Source organism: Ochotona curzoniae, unplaced genomic scaffold (assembly GCF_017591425.1).
Source record: "Ochotona curzoniae isolate NIBS_2020 unplaced genomic scaffold, NIBS_Ocur_1.0 contig_43, whole genome shotgun sequence".
Lineage (NCBI taxonomy): Eukaryota > Metazoa > Chordata > Mammalia > Lagomorpha > Ochotonidae > Ochotona > Ochotona curzoniae.
Window position 1 is genome coordinate 38,610,080 of NW_024466218.1, and position 14,532 is coordinate 38,624,611.

At 58.8% G+C, this 14,532-nt stretch overlaps 1 protein-coding gene across 1 annotated transcript; it reads left to right on the forward strand.

Moving 5' to 3' along the window:
- Positions 1–1,658: 1,658 nt before the first annotated feature.
- GALR1 (galanin receptor 1) lies at positions 1,659–12,147 on the forward strand. The gene is made up of 3 exons (XM_040984773.1): positions 1,659–2,329; positions 5,142–5,207; positions 11,807–12,147. The coding sequence occupies exons 1-3, from the start codon at positions 1,664–1,666 to the stop codon at positions 12,122–12,124; spliced, it is 1,050 nt and encodes a 349-aa protein (XP_040840707.1). The 5' UTR covers positions 1,659–1,663; the 3' UTR covers positions 12,125–12,147.
- The last annotated feature ends 2,385 nt before the right edge of the window (positions 12,148–14,532 follow it).

The window sequence follows — 14,532 nt, forward strand, 5'->3', positions numbered from 1 at the left end:
GAGATCTCCTGGCTCACTCCCCAAGTGGTGCAAAGACTTGCCTGAAGCCAGGAGCTAGGAGCTTCCTCTGGTCTCCCATGGCTCTGAGCCATCCTTCACTGCTTTCCCAGGCCACAGGCAGGGAGCTGGGAGGGAAGTGGAGCCGCCGGGACCCATACTGGGGCTCAGCTGGGAGGATGGCATTGCAAGTGGCGGCTTTATGTGTTATGGCACTGTTCTCAGCTATGTGCTGGGCCTGGGTATTTGATGTAGTTCCAATGTAACGTGTTATGCACCCCCCTAGCCCACCCACAGCTCCTAATAACAAAACCCTCTCCTGGTATCAGGGCGCTCTCCGGGGACAACAGAGAAAACTGTCCCCCTGGGTGGGGAGTGCACTCCTGGCTCGGCTCTGTGGGATACTCAGCGAAGTGCCCTCCCTCAGGGAACCCCCGTGCTTTCCCTCGGGGGCAGTCAGCCCCGTGAACCCTGCTTCCCCTCTCCGCGAGTCCAGCCGCCCCCCTAGCTTGGCGCCCGCGGTATACCAAAGGTAGCATCCCAAGAGCGCTGGTTTTGAAAAGCGACACACACCAAGGGTATCCACACCACACATTAGTCAATTTCCGCTCTCCGGTGGGGCACTGAGAGGTGACAAGCTGGTCTACCAAGGCGACTCTTCCTGCCCCACGTCCGCTCGCACTTTCGATCCGCGCCATTTAAGCCTCTTAGAGGAGGGACCTTGGGCAAGAGCCACAGAAGCCGCCTGGCGTGGAAGCGTCCAACCTTACCCCTGCCATTGGCTGGGGAGGGTGGGGATCCCAGAGCTTTGTTCCGCTGCTGACAGCAACCCGGCAGATGCGGAGGGGGCGCCTACGAGGGCTGCGCTCCCTTGTGCCTCCCAGTCCTGCGCGCCCTGGAGTGCACTCAGCGGCCCCGACCAGGAACACCCCGCCCCGACAGCTGCCGCTCCGGCCGACCCGCACCCTGCAGAGGAGCGCAGGGAGGTGGGCGGCCACCCATCCCATGAGGATTCGCCTTGGCTCGAGTGCCGACTTCCGGGGGACCCGCGAGGCCCCCAGGGGGCGCCGGATTCAGCTAGGCTGAGTCTCCGCTGCAGCCGGTACCCAAGCTCTGCCCACCACCACGCGCGGAGCACCGAAAATCTCGGTCGCCCAGGGGGCGACTTGGATTCCCAATAGGACGTGCGAGGGAGCCGGAGGTGCCCAGCGTTGGAGTGGTGGCGCAGAGCGCAGCGGCAGCTCCAGGAACCCTCTCGGGTGAGCCGCGCCCTTCTCGGGGCGCTACTGCGCGCGGGGTCCCCTTCCCTGGGGGAGCGCCAGCCAACAGGTGCAGCCGAGGCCTCTGGCAAGAGCGAGGGAAGACGGCCGGTAAGGCGCGGGGAGGACACTTACCAGGAAGGCTTGAGCCGGCGGGTCTCCGTCTCCGCGGCGGCGCGGGGCGCGGGAAGACCCCGGTGCTTTTTTGCGCTCCGGCGCCCGCCATCCCCTCTGAGAAGCCTCTCGGAGACGGCGTCCCCGGGCACGGCCGCCCAGCCCCGGGACCCGCTTTTGCGCGCACCCTTGGACCATTAAAGGGGGACTCAGGTCGCTTTGAGCACGACTCCGGGGCGCCCGCTTCCTGCGCTGCAAGCAAACAGCCTGCTTGGAGCGCATCCCGGCGGGTCATGGAGCTACTGGCCCGCAACCTGAACGAGGGCAACGCGAGCTGGGCCGAGCCTGCCGCCCGTGAGCCCCGGCCGCTGCTGGGTGTCGGCGTGGAGAACTTGGTCACGCTGGTGGTGTTCGGCCTCATCTTCACGCTGGGGGTGCTGGGCAACGGCCTAGTGATCACGGTGCTGGCACGCAGCCCACCGGGCAAGCCGCGCAGCACCACCAACCTGTTCATCCTCAACCTGAGCGTGGCCGACCTGGCCTACCTGCTCTTCTGCATCCCCTTCCAGGCCACGGTGTACGCGCTGCCCACCTGGGTGCTGGGCGCCTTCATCTGCAAGTTCGTCCACTACTTCTTCACCGTGTCCATGCTGGTCAGCATCTTCACGCTGGCCGCCATGTCGGTGGACCGTTACGTGGCCATCGTGCACTCGCGCCGCTCCTCCTCCCTCAGGGTGTCTCGCAACGCGCTGCTGGGCGTGGGCCTCATCTGGTCGCTGTCCATCGCGATGGCCTCGCCCGTGGCCTACTATCAGCGCCTCTTCCATCACGGTGAGGGCAACCTCACCTTCTGCTGGGATCAGTGGCCGGACCCGCGCCACAAGAAGGCCTACGTGGTGTGCACCTTCGTTTTTGGCTACCTGTTGCCGCTGCTGCTCATCTGTTTCTGCTATGCCAAGGTGGGGACAGAGCCTCCTGGTGTCCGCAGCACACCGGCGCTCACGCGGGGCTCAGCGGGGCCGCGCTGCCTGGCACTGTCCTGGCCCACAGCGCTGCTCTGGGCTTGCTCTGTCCCAGTGCTCCTCTGGTCCTGAGCTGCCGGTGAGGGGAGCCACTGCGGGCGGCTGCTTGGGGTCCTTCCAAGCAGCCCACCGGTTGTCTGCGGCTGGAGAAGGGCTGGAGAAGGGCTGGAGAAGGGCTGGAGAAGGGCTGCCCGGCTTCCCCCCTCTGGTGCTCCTGAGGCTGGAAAGAGGCTTCTGGTCCTCCGAGTGTGGGATGTGATTTTGTGCCCACCAGGAGGCACCAGCCTGGCTCTGGGAAGCTGCAACTTAGTTTCATTGTTTGCTGCAGTCTGCCCAGGTGGGATTGCCCAGTGGGGAGGAGGGCGGGGGTCCCTAGCTCCACAGCTATGAGAGAGTGACCCCATAGGCTGTTCCTGGCGCCCAGGCCTTGGCTTGCACAGTGAGCAGGACCTGAAGGTGCTTCCCTCGTCCATGTGTGAGCAAGGGGCGTGTGGTGGCATTTGTGGGGTGCACACCTGCGTCCCCACACAGCCCTTCAGACACCCTCACCACCGGACTCCTGGGCAGCTGGATTCTGGTGTTTCCGCCTGAACTCGTCCCCTCTTCCTGGTCCTGGTGGTTTGGGATGGCTGAGGTGATGAGTCACAGAGGGCCGGGACAGGTGGCAGGCTATGGCTTTCTCAGGCTCAGGCCGGGGGCACCTCATCTGGCCTGGGTCCTGCCCTCTGTGTCCCTGAGGGAGGTGGTGTCTGCTGAGAGGGCTCGTGGCTTTGGATGTTGCCTGGAAGAATGACAGCTGGCACCAAAGGGCTGTGCCCATGTGAGCAAGAGGCAGGCACTGGGTCATGGCCTTCGGGGTGGCTGCTCGGAAAACAGCTGATCTATTCCGAGTCTGGCAATGCAAACCCGAAGGCTGGTCCGAAGTGGTGGGCTTTTGGGAGGGAGCGTCTGCAGGGGGTGGGCTTGTGCACTGAAGCCTCCCCTCCCTGATGTCCTCAGGCTGCAGGAGATGGAATACCACTCTTCTTTAGAGCAACAGCCACAGTTTTGCTGTTGGAGAGCTTACTGTTTTTAAGTCCACAGTTGTTTGGATGTTCTCTATGGAGAGTGTGTGCCAGCCTGCACCCAGAGCAGTAGTTGCTGCTTTCAGGGGTCTGAACTGTGATGTGTCGCCCTCAAGCATTTGTCACCATGCATTTCTAGACAAGGGACAGGCCCAGCTGCTTCTCCAAGATGCTCTCAAGATGCTCCCTGATGGCCAAAGCAGGAGGTAGCAGGTGGCCATGAAGGCACCCGGGGGCAGAGTTTCTCTTATGCCAGAGCTGCTCGCTGCTGCCCAGGCTTGCAAGTTTCTAGTGGAATGGCTTTGGTGTGGGCTGGCCAGGCCCTTCCCAATGTCTGTGGCCGAGACATCGGCGCTGTCTAAGGGAGTACTGGGGTCCCCATGGGAGATCTGCGTCCCTTCTCCTTCGCCACGCTCACCTTACCTGGGCTGCGTCACACCGCAGCGTTGTGTGCACAGAGTGTGAACACCTAGTGAAGAGAGACCGAGCTAAGAGAAACACGCTTGAGCATTTTCCTTGTTGCTTATTTGGTACCATTTCATGTTCTCAGTGTCTGTGGCTACTAAGCTGTGATCCCAGCTAGCGTGTTGGAGGAATACACTCTCCCCTTTCTCTTTGAAAGGCTTTTTGGTTTGCTCCTGCAAACACAGGTCTCATTCGGTCTAGCCTTCCAAGCGGCATTGCTGCCCTGGCTTGTGGCAGAAGTGTGAACTCAGTGGCACGCACTGAGAGTTTCTGCCTGCTCCCGGGGCCAGCGGAGGATGGGGTTCTTGCAGCCCAGTTCAGCTGTGTCAGGAAGTGGGAACGAGACTCTGAGAGCAGCTGAGGTGCTGGCTGCCTGCCTTGAGCAGGTCTCGGAGCCGGGAAGCCGTGCACTCTCTATGGGGCGTGACGGATTGACCGTGAGCACTGCGTCGTGCTGCATGGAGCAGGCTTCTTCCGTAAGTTCCAGCAATTCAATTACGGCCAAGCCGCAGCGCTGGACAGAGCCCGAGCATGGCAGGAGCGCGGGTCCAGCTGCTCGAGGGACTTGCTCTGCCATCTGGGCACCAATCTCCTTTGTCATCTGGAGGACAGGTTTTTTCCCCTCTATAAATTCCCCCTTGGATGGGATTTAAAAATCAGCGGAAGCTTAAGTTCTGCAAGTTAGCATTGTTGCATCGTAAACTCAGGCAGATTTTTTGGTAGAAATCCTCTGCCAAAAGCCAAAAATGGGCTTTTTGTTAGCAAAGCTGGGTTCCTGGAGTCCCTGGGACACGTGCTGTAAATTGTAAAAAAACAAAAACAAAAACAAAAACAAAAACAAAAACAAATGCTGGCTGAACCCGCTGACATTGAGTTCCTGAAATGCAGAACTGGGTTTGTAGGAGGCCCGGGGAGTTTGCGTGAGGAGCGATTTGCGGGGGAGACACGATGACGGGGGAACAGGGGTGGCTTGTACAACGCACTCTTTGGCGTGATTTGGGCGGCTGCCCGAGTGTGCCATCTTACTCGTTCGCCTTGGACTTTCAGTGTGTCTGAGATTTGAAGTTGTGCCCCACAGCTGGTAGGGACCTGCCAGAGCTGAAACAGGGACCCCACGTTCAGGGGGCCCCCGGGACAGAGGCAGGATGACGGCATCCTTGAGTGAGCCCCGAGTGTTCCCTGGTCAGACGCGGGCTGACTCACTTGTCTGTGTTCCCCAGGTCCTTAACCATTTGCACAAGAAGCTGAAGAATATGTCCAAGAAGTCAGAGGCGTCCAAGAAGAAGGTTGGTGCCTGCGCGTCCCTTCACACAGCGGCCCAGAGCTGGGCTTCCGGGGGCACCTCCAGCCCGCCCACCAGGCTCCCTGGTGCCGATATTTGAAGCTGTCTTTTGCTGTTGGGGTGAAGGACAGGACGGAGGTCCAGCCTCGGGGAGGGATGCACAGTTGGACAGGCAGGGGAAAGCTGGGCGTTGAGATGTGCTTTGGGCCGGCGTGCATTGCTGTAGGAGAGGGTAGTGCACTGGCTCTCTGCTGCCTGGTCTGTCTCCCTAGGGAGCTCATTGTGGTCACCTGCTCTGAGGCCCCCAGAGCACAGAGCCACTGTCCTTGCTGTCCCACTCGAGCTGGCGCTGTCCGTGTGCGCAGAGCCCTGCAGGTGCTTGGAGGGTCATTCCACAGCTCACACGTTCCCTGGCTGACAGGAAAGCATCCACCTGACCACTGTTCAGACTCTTCTTGGCGAGTGGGCCTTGGCTTGCCTCTCATGGGCGCAGTGTCTGTGTAATCTGTGATTCCAGGAAGTTGGCAGCTGTGCTGGGATGGATTGGAGACCCAGACACCAGAGCCACTGCTGCCAGCTGTACCACCCTGGAATGCACATTTTGGTTGATGATAGTCATAATTTTAATCCATTGTTACTAAGACCATCGTATTTACTTGTAGAAGATGGCTAAGACCACACCTGCTCCTGGAGCTTTTATTAGACACGCACTGCCGGTCTTTGGACAGATACCAAGGACATGACGTAAAGCCCCACACTGGCGACCTTCGCGTCGGCCCCTCCACGTGGGCCACTTGTTAAGTGGTTTCAGTTGGAGCCTCTTGGCTCTTCTTCATAGCAGCTGACAAAGTGTCAAGCTCCGCATGTAGAATCAATGCAAAAACGCATTTTCCTCGTTGCCAGTGATGTGCCAGTATTGCTGGAATCTCTCCCTTTTTCTTCTGATCTGTCAGTTTCTCCACAAAGGTGATTCATCGTCCTCCTTGGATGGTTCTTCAGGGCACATCTGCCCTGCCCAGGGTCGAGCTGACTCCCGGTTGAGCGGGGGTGGAATGGGCTGCAGCCCTGCAGCTGTGGGGACAGCTCCCCGAGTCCGGAGGGGCCACCAGTGCGGTTCCTGCCTGGAGAACTGGGGAGGGCAGGCTGGGCGTCCTCCAGGGTGCAGCCTCGCTGACCGGCAGGCCCCGCTCGGGATGACACACGCCTGTGGTTGATGAGTGATAGGAAGGCAGCAAATGGTCCTTTAGCCTTAGCCGGATCTTCCTGGTGTCTGTGGCTCGTTTCCATCTCAGTATCTGAGAGAAGAAGGCAGTGCTGAAAGGAAGGGGATGGGTGTCACGGAGGACGACTGGAAGGGCTTCTGTCTGACTTGACGGTGAGCTCAGCAGTCAGCTGCACACATGGGCACGTGCGAGCGGTGCAGATGCGTATGCGCACACATCACTAGGCTGCCTTGAAACGCAGTCCAAAGAACTCACTTTAGTGCTAACGTTGGAATTCGTGCACTTTTTCATAAACTGCATTCTCTGTGGACTTCTAAACCTCTTCTGTGCATCAGTTTAAGTGTTTTTCTTTTAACACCAAAATCAGCTTATTCAATTTCACTTTTTCTTTATTGGAAAGGCAGATACAGAAATAAAGATGCATCTGCTGCTTCGCTCTTCAAGCAGCTGGAGCTGAGCAGATCCAAAGCCAGGAGCAAGGAGCCTCCTCCAGGTCTCGCACATGGGTGGGGGACCCCAAGGCTGCTTTCCCAGGCTACAGGCAGGGAGCCGGATGGGAAGTGGAGCAGCTGGGATTAGAACTGGCACCCATATGGGATCCCAGTGTGTGCAAGGCAAGGACTTTAGCCACTAGGCTAAAGCGCTGGGTCTTTAGTTTCACTTTTGAACCCTTTGCAAGTACCCTCATGCATAGAATCCTTGTTTGTGCTTGTATGAAACGAACTCTCCGTTCATTCTTGCTCCGTAGGAAAAGCTTTAAGCATCTATAGTAGGGAAGCTTTTCTCTTGCACCTGTGTAACCCCCAATCCTGAGCCGTCCCATCGCTCTGAGCCCGTTTCCCAGCCCCCTCTCTGCTAGAGCAGCAGGTGGTGGTGATGTGTCTGAGAAAGACAGGAGACAGGTGGGGGGAGGGGAGGAGAGAAGATGCACAGCAGGGAGCCAGACCTTGAGACCAGCTGGACAGTCAGCCTGGATGTGTGGCCTCTGTGCCACAGGACTGGCAGCGAGCGTTGGGACGGCGCTGAGTGTAGGTGGGCAGCGGAACGACGTGGTGTGGGCTTTGGTGGATCAGAAGGACGCAGATCTCAGTGGACAGTGGGGGATGGACGCAGATCTCAGTGGACAGTGGGGGATGGACGCAGATCTCATGGACAGTGGGGGATGGACAGTGGGGGATGGACAGTGGGGGATGGACAGTGGGGGATGGGCACAGATCTCATGGACAGTGGGGGATGGACAGTGGGGGATGGACACAGATCTCAGTGGACAGTGGGGGATGGACAGTGGGGGGTGGACACAGATCTCATGGACAGTGGGGGATGGACAGTGGGGGATGGACGTAGATCTCAGTGGACAGTGTGGGATGGACGCAGATCTCATGGACAGTGGGGGATGGACTCAGATCTCATGGACAGTGGGGGATGGACGCAGATCTCAGTGGACAGTGGGGGATGGACAGTGGGGGATGGACGTAGATCTCATGGACAGTGGGGGATGGACGCAGATCTCAGTGGACAGTGACGGGACAGGATGCAGGTTTTAGTAATTTGCTCTTTTAGACTCCTTGTAGCTGCCTGCTTGGTCTGTTCTGGCTGGTGCACAAAGCTGTGGGACAAGTTGTTTTCCACATGGCAGAGATCTATTGCTTTTGACTCTGGAGGTGGCAGCAAGGACCAAGCACCTGCAGGTTCAGTGTCTGCAAGGTGCTCTTTCCTGGGGCTGCCATGGCACCTGCTTACTGAGCTGTCTCAGGTTTAGGGGGCTTTCTCTGGGAGGAGCACCAATGCTTCTGGAGAGTGCTCCAGTCTCGGGCTCATCCCCTCACCTCTCCCACAACCCTCCTTTCCTGTGGGGGCACCTCGCCTCCTCTGGTCTCATCATCTCCCAAGGCCCAGCTCCCAACCCCACCACCTAGGTGCCTGGGAACTAACCCAGGACTCAGGGAGAGTTGAGCATTCCGACGGTGTCGCCATCCACTTGGACCTTTTCCATTTGGACTCACAGTTACATGAGTCCGGCTGGAAAGCTTGGCCGCTCCTGATAAACCAGTTATTCCCGCTGCTTAGAGGAAATGCGTTTTCTCTTGCAGACCTGAGACTGCAGAATAATTGCCTTATAATTGATTAAATGGTTTGCCCAGGCTCTGCTAGATGTAAAGAAACATTGTCTGGACACTATAGCCGGATCCTTCCAGTCTCCTTGGAGGACACCTGCACGGCATGCTTGCTTCCAGGAGAAAAACGGAATTCCAGGGCTCCCTTGACGTCCTGTCAGCTTCTGGGGCGATGCGTCTGTGTGTGTGCATGTGAGCCCATGTTTATGCATGTGAGCATGTGTGCACATGTGCATGGCCATATATGAACATGTTTATGCATGTGAGCATGTGTGTGCGTGTGTGCACTTCTCACTGTTTTTGTGTTAGCATGCTTGGAGTAACAGAGCAAGCCTTGGCTACCATTTATGCAGTTTACAAAATGTTTTCGTCATTTTCATCAGATTCCATAGATATATTGTGAATAACATCCTTTGGAGAAGGGCCACATGTCCCAGATGACTTGGAAGAGAGCATTCTAGACACCTTTAGTGGGAGGGACAAAGGAGCGATTGAGAGTTAGTGCAGATTTGGAATGTGAGGCGGCACGGCGGCTTCTCTGTGGAAAGTCGATGTTGCGTTCTGTGCCTCCAGAAGACAGAGCCAGCAGTGCACATGGGAATGGCCCTGCTCTGCCCAGGCCAAGGTCCTGGAGACAAGAGAAAGCTCGCCCTGCTTCTCCTCCTTCTCCGGGAAGGCCTCCAGGTTGCATGCTGGAGAGATGGGGTGGGGCAGCATTCGAGCACTTCCTGAGGAACAGGGGCTCGGCTAGCTTGTGTCTGTCTTGACTCTGATGTGCGCGTGGGACTCTGGCCCTGGGTAGGCTTGGGGTGGTTCTCCGACTCCCCGATGAGCATGTCTTGAGGCGATCGCCCAGGGAGCTGCTGGTGCCCGCTCTGCATGAGTGGCAAGCATGCTCCGTTATGTCCGGCTCCTCGCTCCGGTGAGCACGCCTGTGACATGCCAAGGCCGGTGCTGAGTTGGCGATGGCTTGCGTCCAGCACGGGAGCTGTTGGCTCTTCTCCAGAGGACGATGTGGGGAGAGAGAAGACCCCAGTCGCTTACTGTCTCCACTCACCCACAGCACTGTGCTTTGATGCCACTGTGTCTGCAGGGCCAGCTGCCCTGAGTCTGTGGAGTGTGTCAGTTCCTTAATGAGACGTGGGGTGACCCAGGCCATGGCTCAGGGTTCTGTTGGACTCCTTGGGGGAACTTTCATAGATAACTGGGAGTGTTTATGTAAATACCCACAGGGCTTCTTTCCCAGTCTTTTCACTCTGAGTTGTAATCCACTCACACTCCAGGGCTACCACTGGACCGAGACGAAGAAGCGACTCAGTTTAGTGGGATTGCTACAAAGGGAAAAGTGAAGTTTGAATGTCCCCTAGCGCACGGCTCACGTTGGCTTCCTGGGAAAACATCCCGTGCTGTGGGCCTGTTTCCATCTGCCCCGCGGGGCTGCGGAAGACAAGCAGGTGATGCGCGGCTGCTGGGTTTATTTCTGCCCTCGGCTTTACATCAGTAGATATTTCCTGAAGGCAGCAATGAAATGGAATATCAGAGGGGGAACGTCAAGCGCAGAGATGGTCTGAGCAACTTAGAAAGAAAAGAGGATGTTTTCTGTTCTATTTGTAGGTATAATTGTATCTCAATTGTTTGATTAAATCATCCGAGTGGCATTTCTCCTGCACTAATGGATATATGGAGAGCAGACACTCCGTTCGTATATGTCAGTGAGTCATGCACTTGCTCCCCGAGCCGTGTGCTCACGGTATGTGAGCCGGCACCATGCGCTTGCTCCCCGTGCCGTGTGCTAGCGGCCGCCGTATGTGAGCTGGCACCCCATCCCCATGGTCCTAAGGGTTTTACCGAAGTGGGTTTTCCATTTGGTGCAGCGGGCGCAGTTGGGCTCATCTTTACAGTCAGTTTCCACAGGTCACACAGCTCACTTGTGACCTGCTGGTCAACCACGGTGCCAGTGGGTGGTGAGCTGAGCCTTACCTCATGGTCCACTGTCCCCCAGCACTGGCCAGCCCCTCTGTGCCCAGGTCCCCTCCGGCTTCCTGCTGCCTGACTTCCGGGATCAGAGCATCGCTGCTGCTTAACTCTGCCCGCATCTGCCTGGGGACCGGAGTGTCTCGGTGTTAGATGCTGGGGGTGCTGCCCGTGGGGTCTCTGCTGCCCCAGGGTGCTGTGGCACCGAGGTGGCTGTGCAGGTGGGAGTGTTTGTGTGGGCAGTGATTTCCCAGGCACAACAGTCTCTTCTGAGTCAGCCCCGTTGGAGGCCGTCGGAACTGTCAGTCCCACAGGCTTTCACCCTCTGCCTTTGCGGCCGACCTTCCTTCAGCCACACACACAATGTCTGTACAGCAAGGGGCAGCATGTCAGCCCTGGGGTGAGCCCACCCCCATCTCTGACGGTGTCCCAGGGCCGGGAGGCCTGGGTGGGTCAGAGGATGGTGGCCCATGGCCCGGGGCACTCCAAGCTGCCACAGCCCGGGCTGTGTCTGAACAGAGGGGTTCTTGGCCCTTCGATGCTGAGGCTGAGATAACAGGTGTCTCTTTCCTGTCCTGGCAGCCAGCATGACCATGGCAGCCGTGAATGCCTGGGAACCTCCTGCTGGGCTCAGATGGAGGACTGAGATGAATGCTTTATCGGGGAGCCCTTGTGGCCCGCCTCCCTACTAAGCTGCTTTGGCTGGATGTGGTCCTGGGTGGCAGGGGAGTGAGAAGGGTGCTTAGTGGTCACACGAGCTACTGTGCACCTGCCACAGTGCTGGGCAGGGGGTAACAGGTGGTGAGGTCCCATGCCCCTGGGGGAGGTTGTGTCCACCCGCAGGGGTGTCAGTCACAGCCGGGTTCGTCCTTCATCACGCCCCTCTCCAGTCTGGTGGAAAACCTGAGGGAGACTTGTGGGTGCTGCTGCTGGCCTGCCAGTATTGCTGATGGACCGCAGCGAGGGCAGGGGAGGCCAGGAGAGGCCAGGCGGAAGGCAGTGACGGTGCCGGGTAGGACATGACTCCGGGATACTGTGCGCTTGGGCAAGCATGGCTTCCTTGCGCATGGATGAGAGCACACGGCTCTTACAACTTTGCCGGGTTGTTGGGGGAAGGTGCGGCAAGTGGCGGGTCTTGGAGACACTGTGAGGACAAGCATCCCATGCCAGGCAGCAGGGTTCCACTGCGGCCAGCCCGGGTGCCCCGAGCTGGTGCCCCGAGCTGGTGCCCCGAGCTGGTGCCCTGAGCTGGCTTCCCACGGTGACGCGCCCGTCCCTCTGTTCCCCTGCAGACGGCGCAGACAGTGCTGGTGGTGGTGGTGGTGTTTGGCATCTCGTGGCTGCCTCACCATGTCGTCCACCTCTGGGCCGAGTTTGGTGCGTTCCCGCTGACCCCGGCCTCCTTCCTGTTCCGGATCACTGCTCACTGCCTGGCATACAGCAACTCGTCGGTGAACCCCATCATCTACGCGTTCCTCTCGGAGAACTTCCGGAAGGCCTACAAGCAGGTGTTCAAGTGCCGCCTGCGCGGCGAGCCTGCGCTCAGCGAGGCCAGGGAGCACAAATGCCGAGTGGACACGCCGCCCTCCACCAACTGCACGCACGTGTGAGGACCTGGTTCCGGCGCCGGGCGGGCTCCGGGCTGTGCCCGACACGCTCCGCGCTGTGCCCGACACGCTCCGCGCTGTGCCCTCGCCCCGGGAGTGCTGCCTGCCAATCCTCCTGCTCTCTCTTGCCTCTTCCGAATCCCACCAAACGGCCTCCTCATGCAGGAGACCCCGTCCCCGAGGGGGGTCAGGTCTTCGTCCTGTTCTGCCCTGAGACTCTGGCACGTTTTACGGCTCTTTGGCCTGATCAGAGTCGGCGTGAGGGCGCCTAGCGGGATTCTCTTCAGCTCTTCCCAAAGTAAGGAGCAGGGATGCTGGTTTTAGTTTTTAGTTTTGTTGTTGTTGTTTTGCAACATGTATATTTTAACGCTAGCTTCTTTAGAAAAAAAAAGCAATTTTTCAGTTTGAAGAGAGTAGGCGGGTTTAGAAGCCATGTTTTAAGACGAAGTCAAGGACTCACTGCAGTGACCTTGAGTCACACTGACTCAGCCCACGGGCACCTGCGCGAGAGGAGCCCACTGGGAGAGGCCTGCGGGTTCCAGGCGCCTTTGCTCCCCGCTTAGCCCTCGGTGGGGCTTCTGTGGAAAGAAGCGCTCTGGGGTTGCCATGGGCTGCTGCTCTGTGGGGACCCAGCACACCCCAGCTCTGCTCCCAGGACAGGCTCTCCCCGACTTCCAAGTGAGAGGGAGTGTTGGCATCTTAGACAGACAGAGCTCTCTTTGCACTGATGTCTGAATGCCAAGTGCTCCCAAACCACATGCCAGGAAGCTTGCTTTCTCACACTTAGCTGTGGGAGTGTTGAGTGGAGTGACCCTCAGGCTGTGTGTGTTCAGGGAGGTGCGAGTTCCTCACCTGGCCTCAGCACACAGGGGCTGCATCCCCAAGACCTCAGCATGCGGGGGCCGCAGCCCCAAGACCTCAGCATGCGGGGGCCGCAGCCCCAAGACCTCAGCAGGAGAGGGCTGCATCCCCAAGACCTCAGCACGCGGGGGCCGCAGCTCCAAGACCTCAGCAGGAGAGGGCTGCATCCCCAAGACCTCAGCATGAGGGGGCCGCAGCCCCAAGACCTCAGCACGCGGAGGCCGCAGCCCCAAGACCTCAGCATGAGGGGGCCACAGCCCCAAGACCTCAGCAGGAGAGGGCTGCAGCCCCAAGACCTCAGCACGCGGGGGCCGCAGCCCCAAGAGCTCTCATGTGTTTTCAAGAATTCCCAAGGCAAAAAAAGAACACTTGTGATCCCAAGAATTTTGGATAAGGAGTACCCAGCTGTGTGTGTGTCCTTGGCCAGAGCCTGAGCTGTGCCTTGCTGGAAGCGGCAGGACAGTTAGGAACAGCCAGTGGGGTCGGAGCCTGCTGGCAGGTAGCTCGTGCTGGCCGTGGAGGGCCTCTCGTGCCAGTGTGTGGCTTCTGCCTTGCGCTGTGGAAAGCACTGATGCCCATGTGCCCAAGTCTTCCTTGCCCTGCTCGTGCTAACAAAGCAACAAACCCCGTGTGAACCTTTGGTCTGCTGGCCCCTGCCGCTCATCCGTCTGCTACTACTAACGATATGCCCGTGAGCAGTGCCTACGTCCGCAGCGCTACACATGGCTACCTGGACTTGAAGGAAACTGCAGGCACCGCGGGACCGCTGGGCAGTGGCAGGCTTGGGCGCTGGTGGCCGGGAAGGCAGGTGTGGCAGGGGAGCCAGTTCAGTCTTCACCCTGAAAAGTTCTGCACTCAGACAGACCTGGGCAGGGCCCTGATCCTGACATGTCATGTGCTTTATGCAGCTGGACTGCCAGTGTGCAGGGCACAGCAGCACCGCTGTGGGCACGGGGCCCTGGCAGGGTAGCCTGGCGGGGAGCTTGCTCTCTCACTAGCAGGTGCTGAGATGGGCATGCCGAGAAGCCACAGCCACTGCCCAGGGCTGCAGAAACTGCCTCTGCACACGGCGCTGACTCCGGCGGTCCTCCTGGGAGCTGCAGGCGCTCATGTGGCAGCTGGGACTTCCATTCCCCAAGTGGCTTAATCACGCGCCAATCTTTACTCAACTATTAGGCCTGTTCTTCCTCCCCGTAGTCCTTCTAATTGGCTTGTATGCAAGGTTCAACTTGTGTCAACTTCCAAGGCAATTGTGATTGCTGCCGAAGACTCGATCGCTCAGAGGTCTGACCCTGGACTCTTTGGGGTTGGAGTTTCTGGAAGACCTTGGGCAGACATCAGTTAGCTCCTGGGGGAAGGCCAGGACTCCTCCAGAAGCACCTGCTCTTCCGTGACGTAGGACCACTCCCAGCGGCTGTGTGGATCTTCCCAGGTCTGATGGCCTTGGGGTTGAGGCGGCAGCGGGCTCTTAGCTTCTCTCTCTCCTGGCATGCTGCATGTGGACACGGTGGCCGGCCATCCCACACGCAGACCGCGGGTCAGTGCCACTG

Bases quoted from the DNA above. Each gene is read 5' to 3' on its own strand.
- GALR1 (XM_040984773.1), top strand. From the start codon at position 1,664: ATGGAGCTACTGGCCCGCAACCTGAACGAGGGCAACGCGAGCTGGGCC. The intron at 2,330-5,141 runs GTGGGGACAGAG...TGTGTTCCCCAG, and splicing joins TCTGTTTCTGCTATGCCAAG to GTCCTTAACCATTTGCACAA. The intron at 5,208-11,806 runs GTTGGTGCCTGC...GTTCCCCTGCAG, and splicing joins CAGAGGCGTCCAAGAAGAAG to ACGGCGCAGACAGTGCTGGT.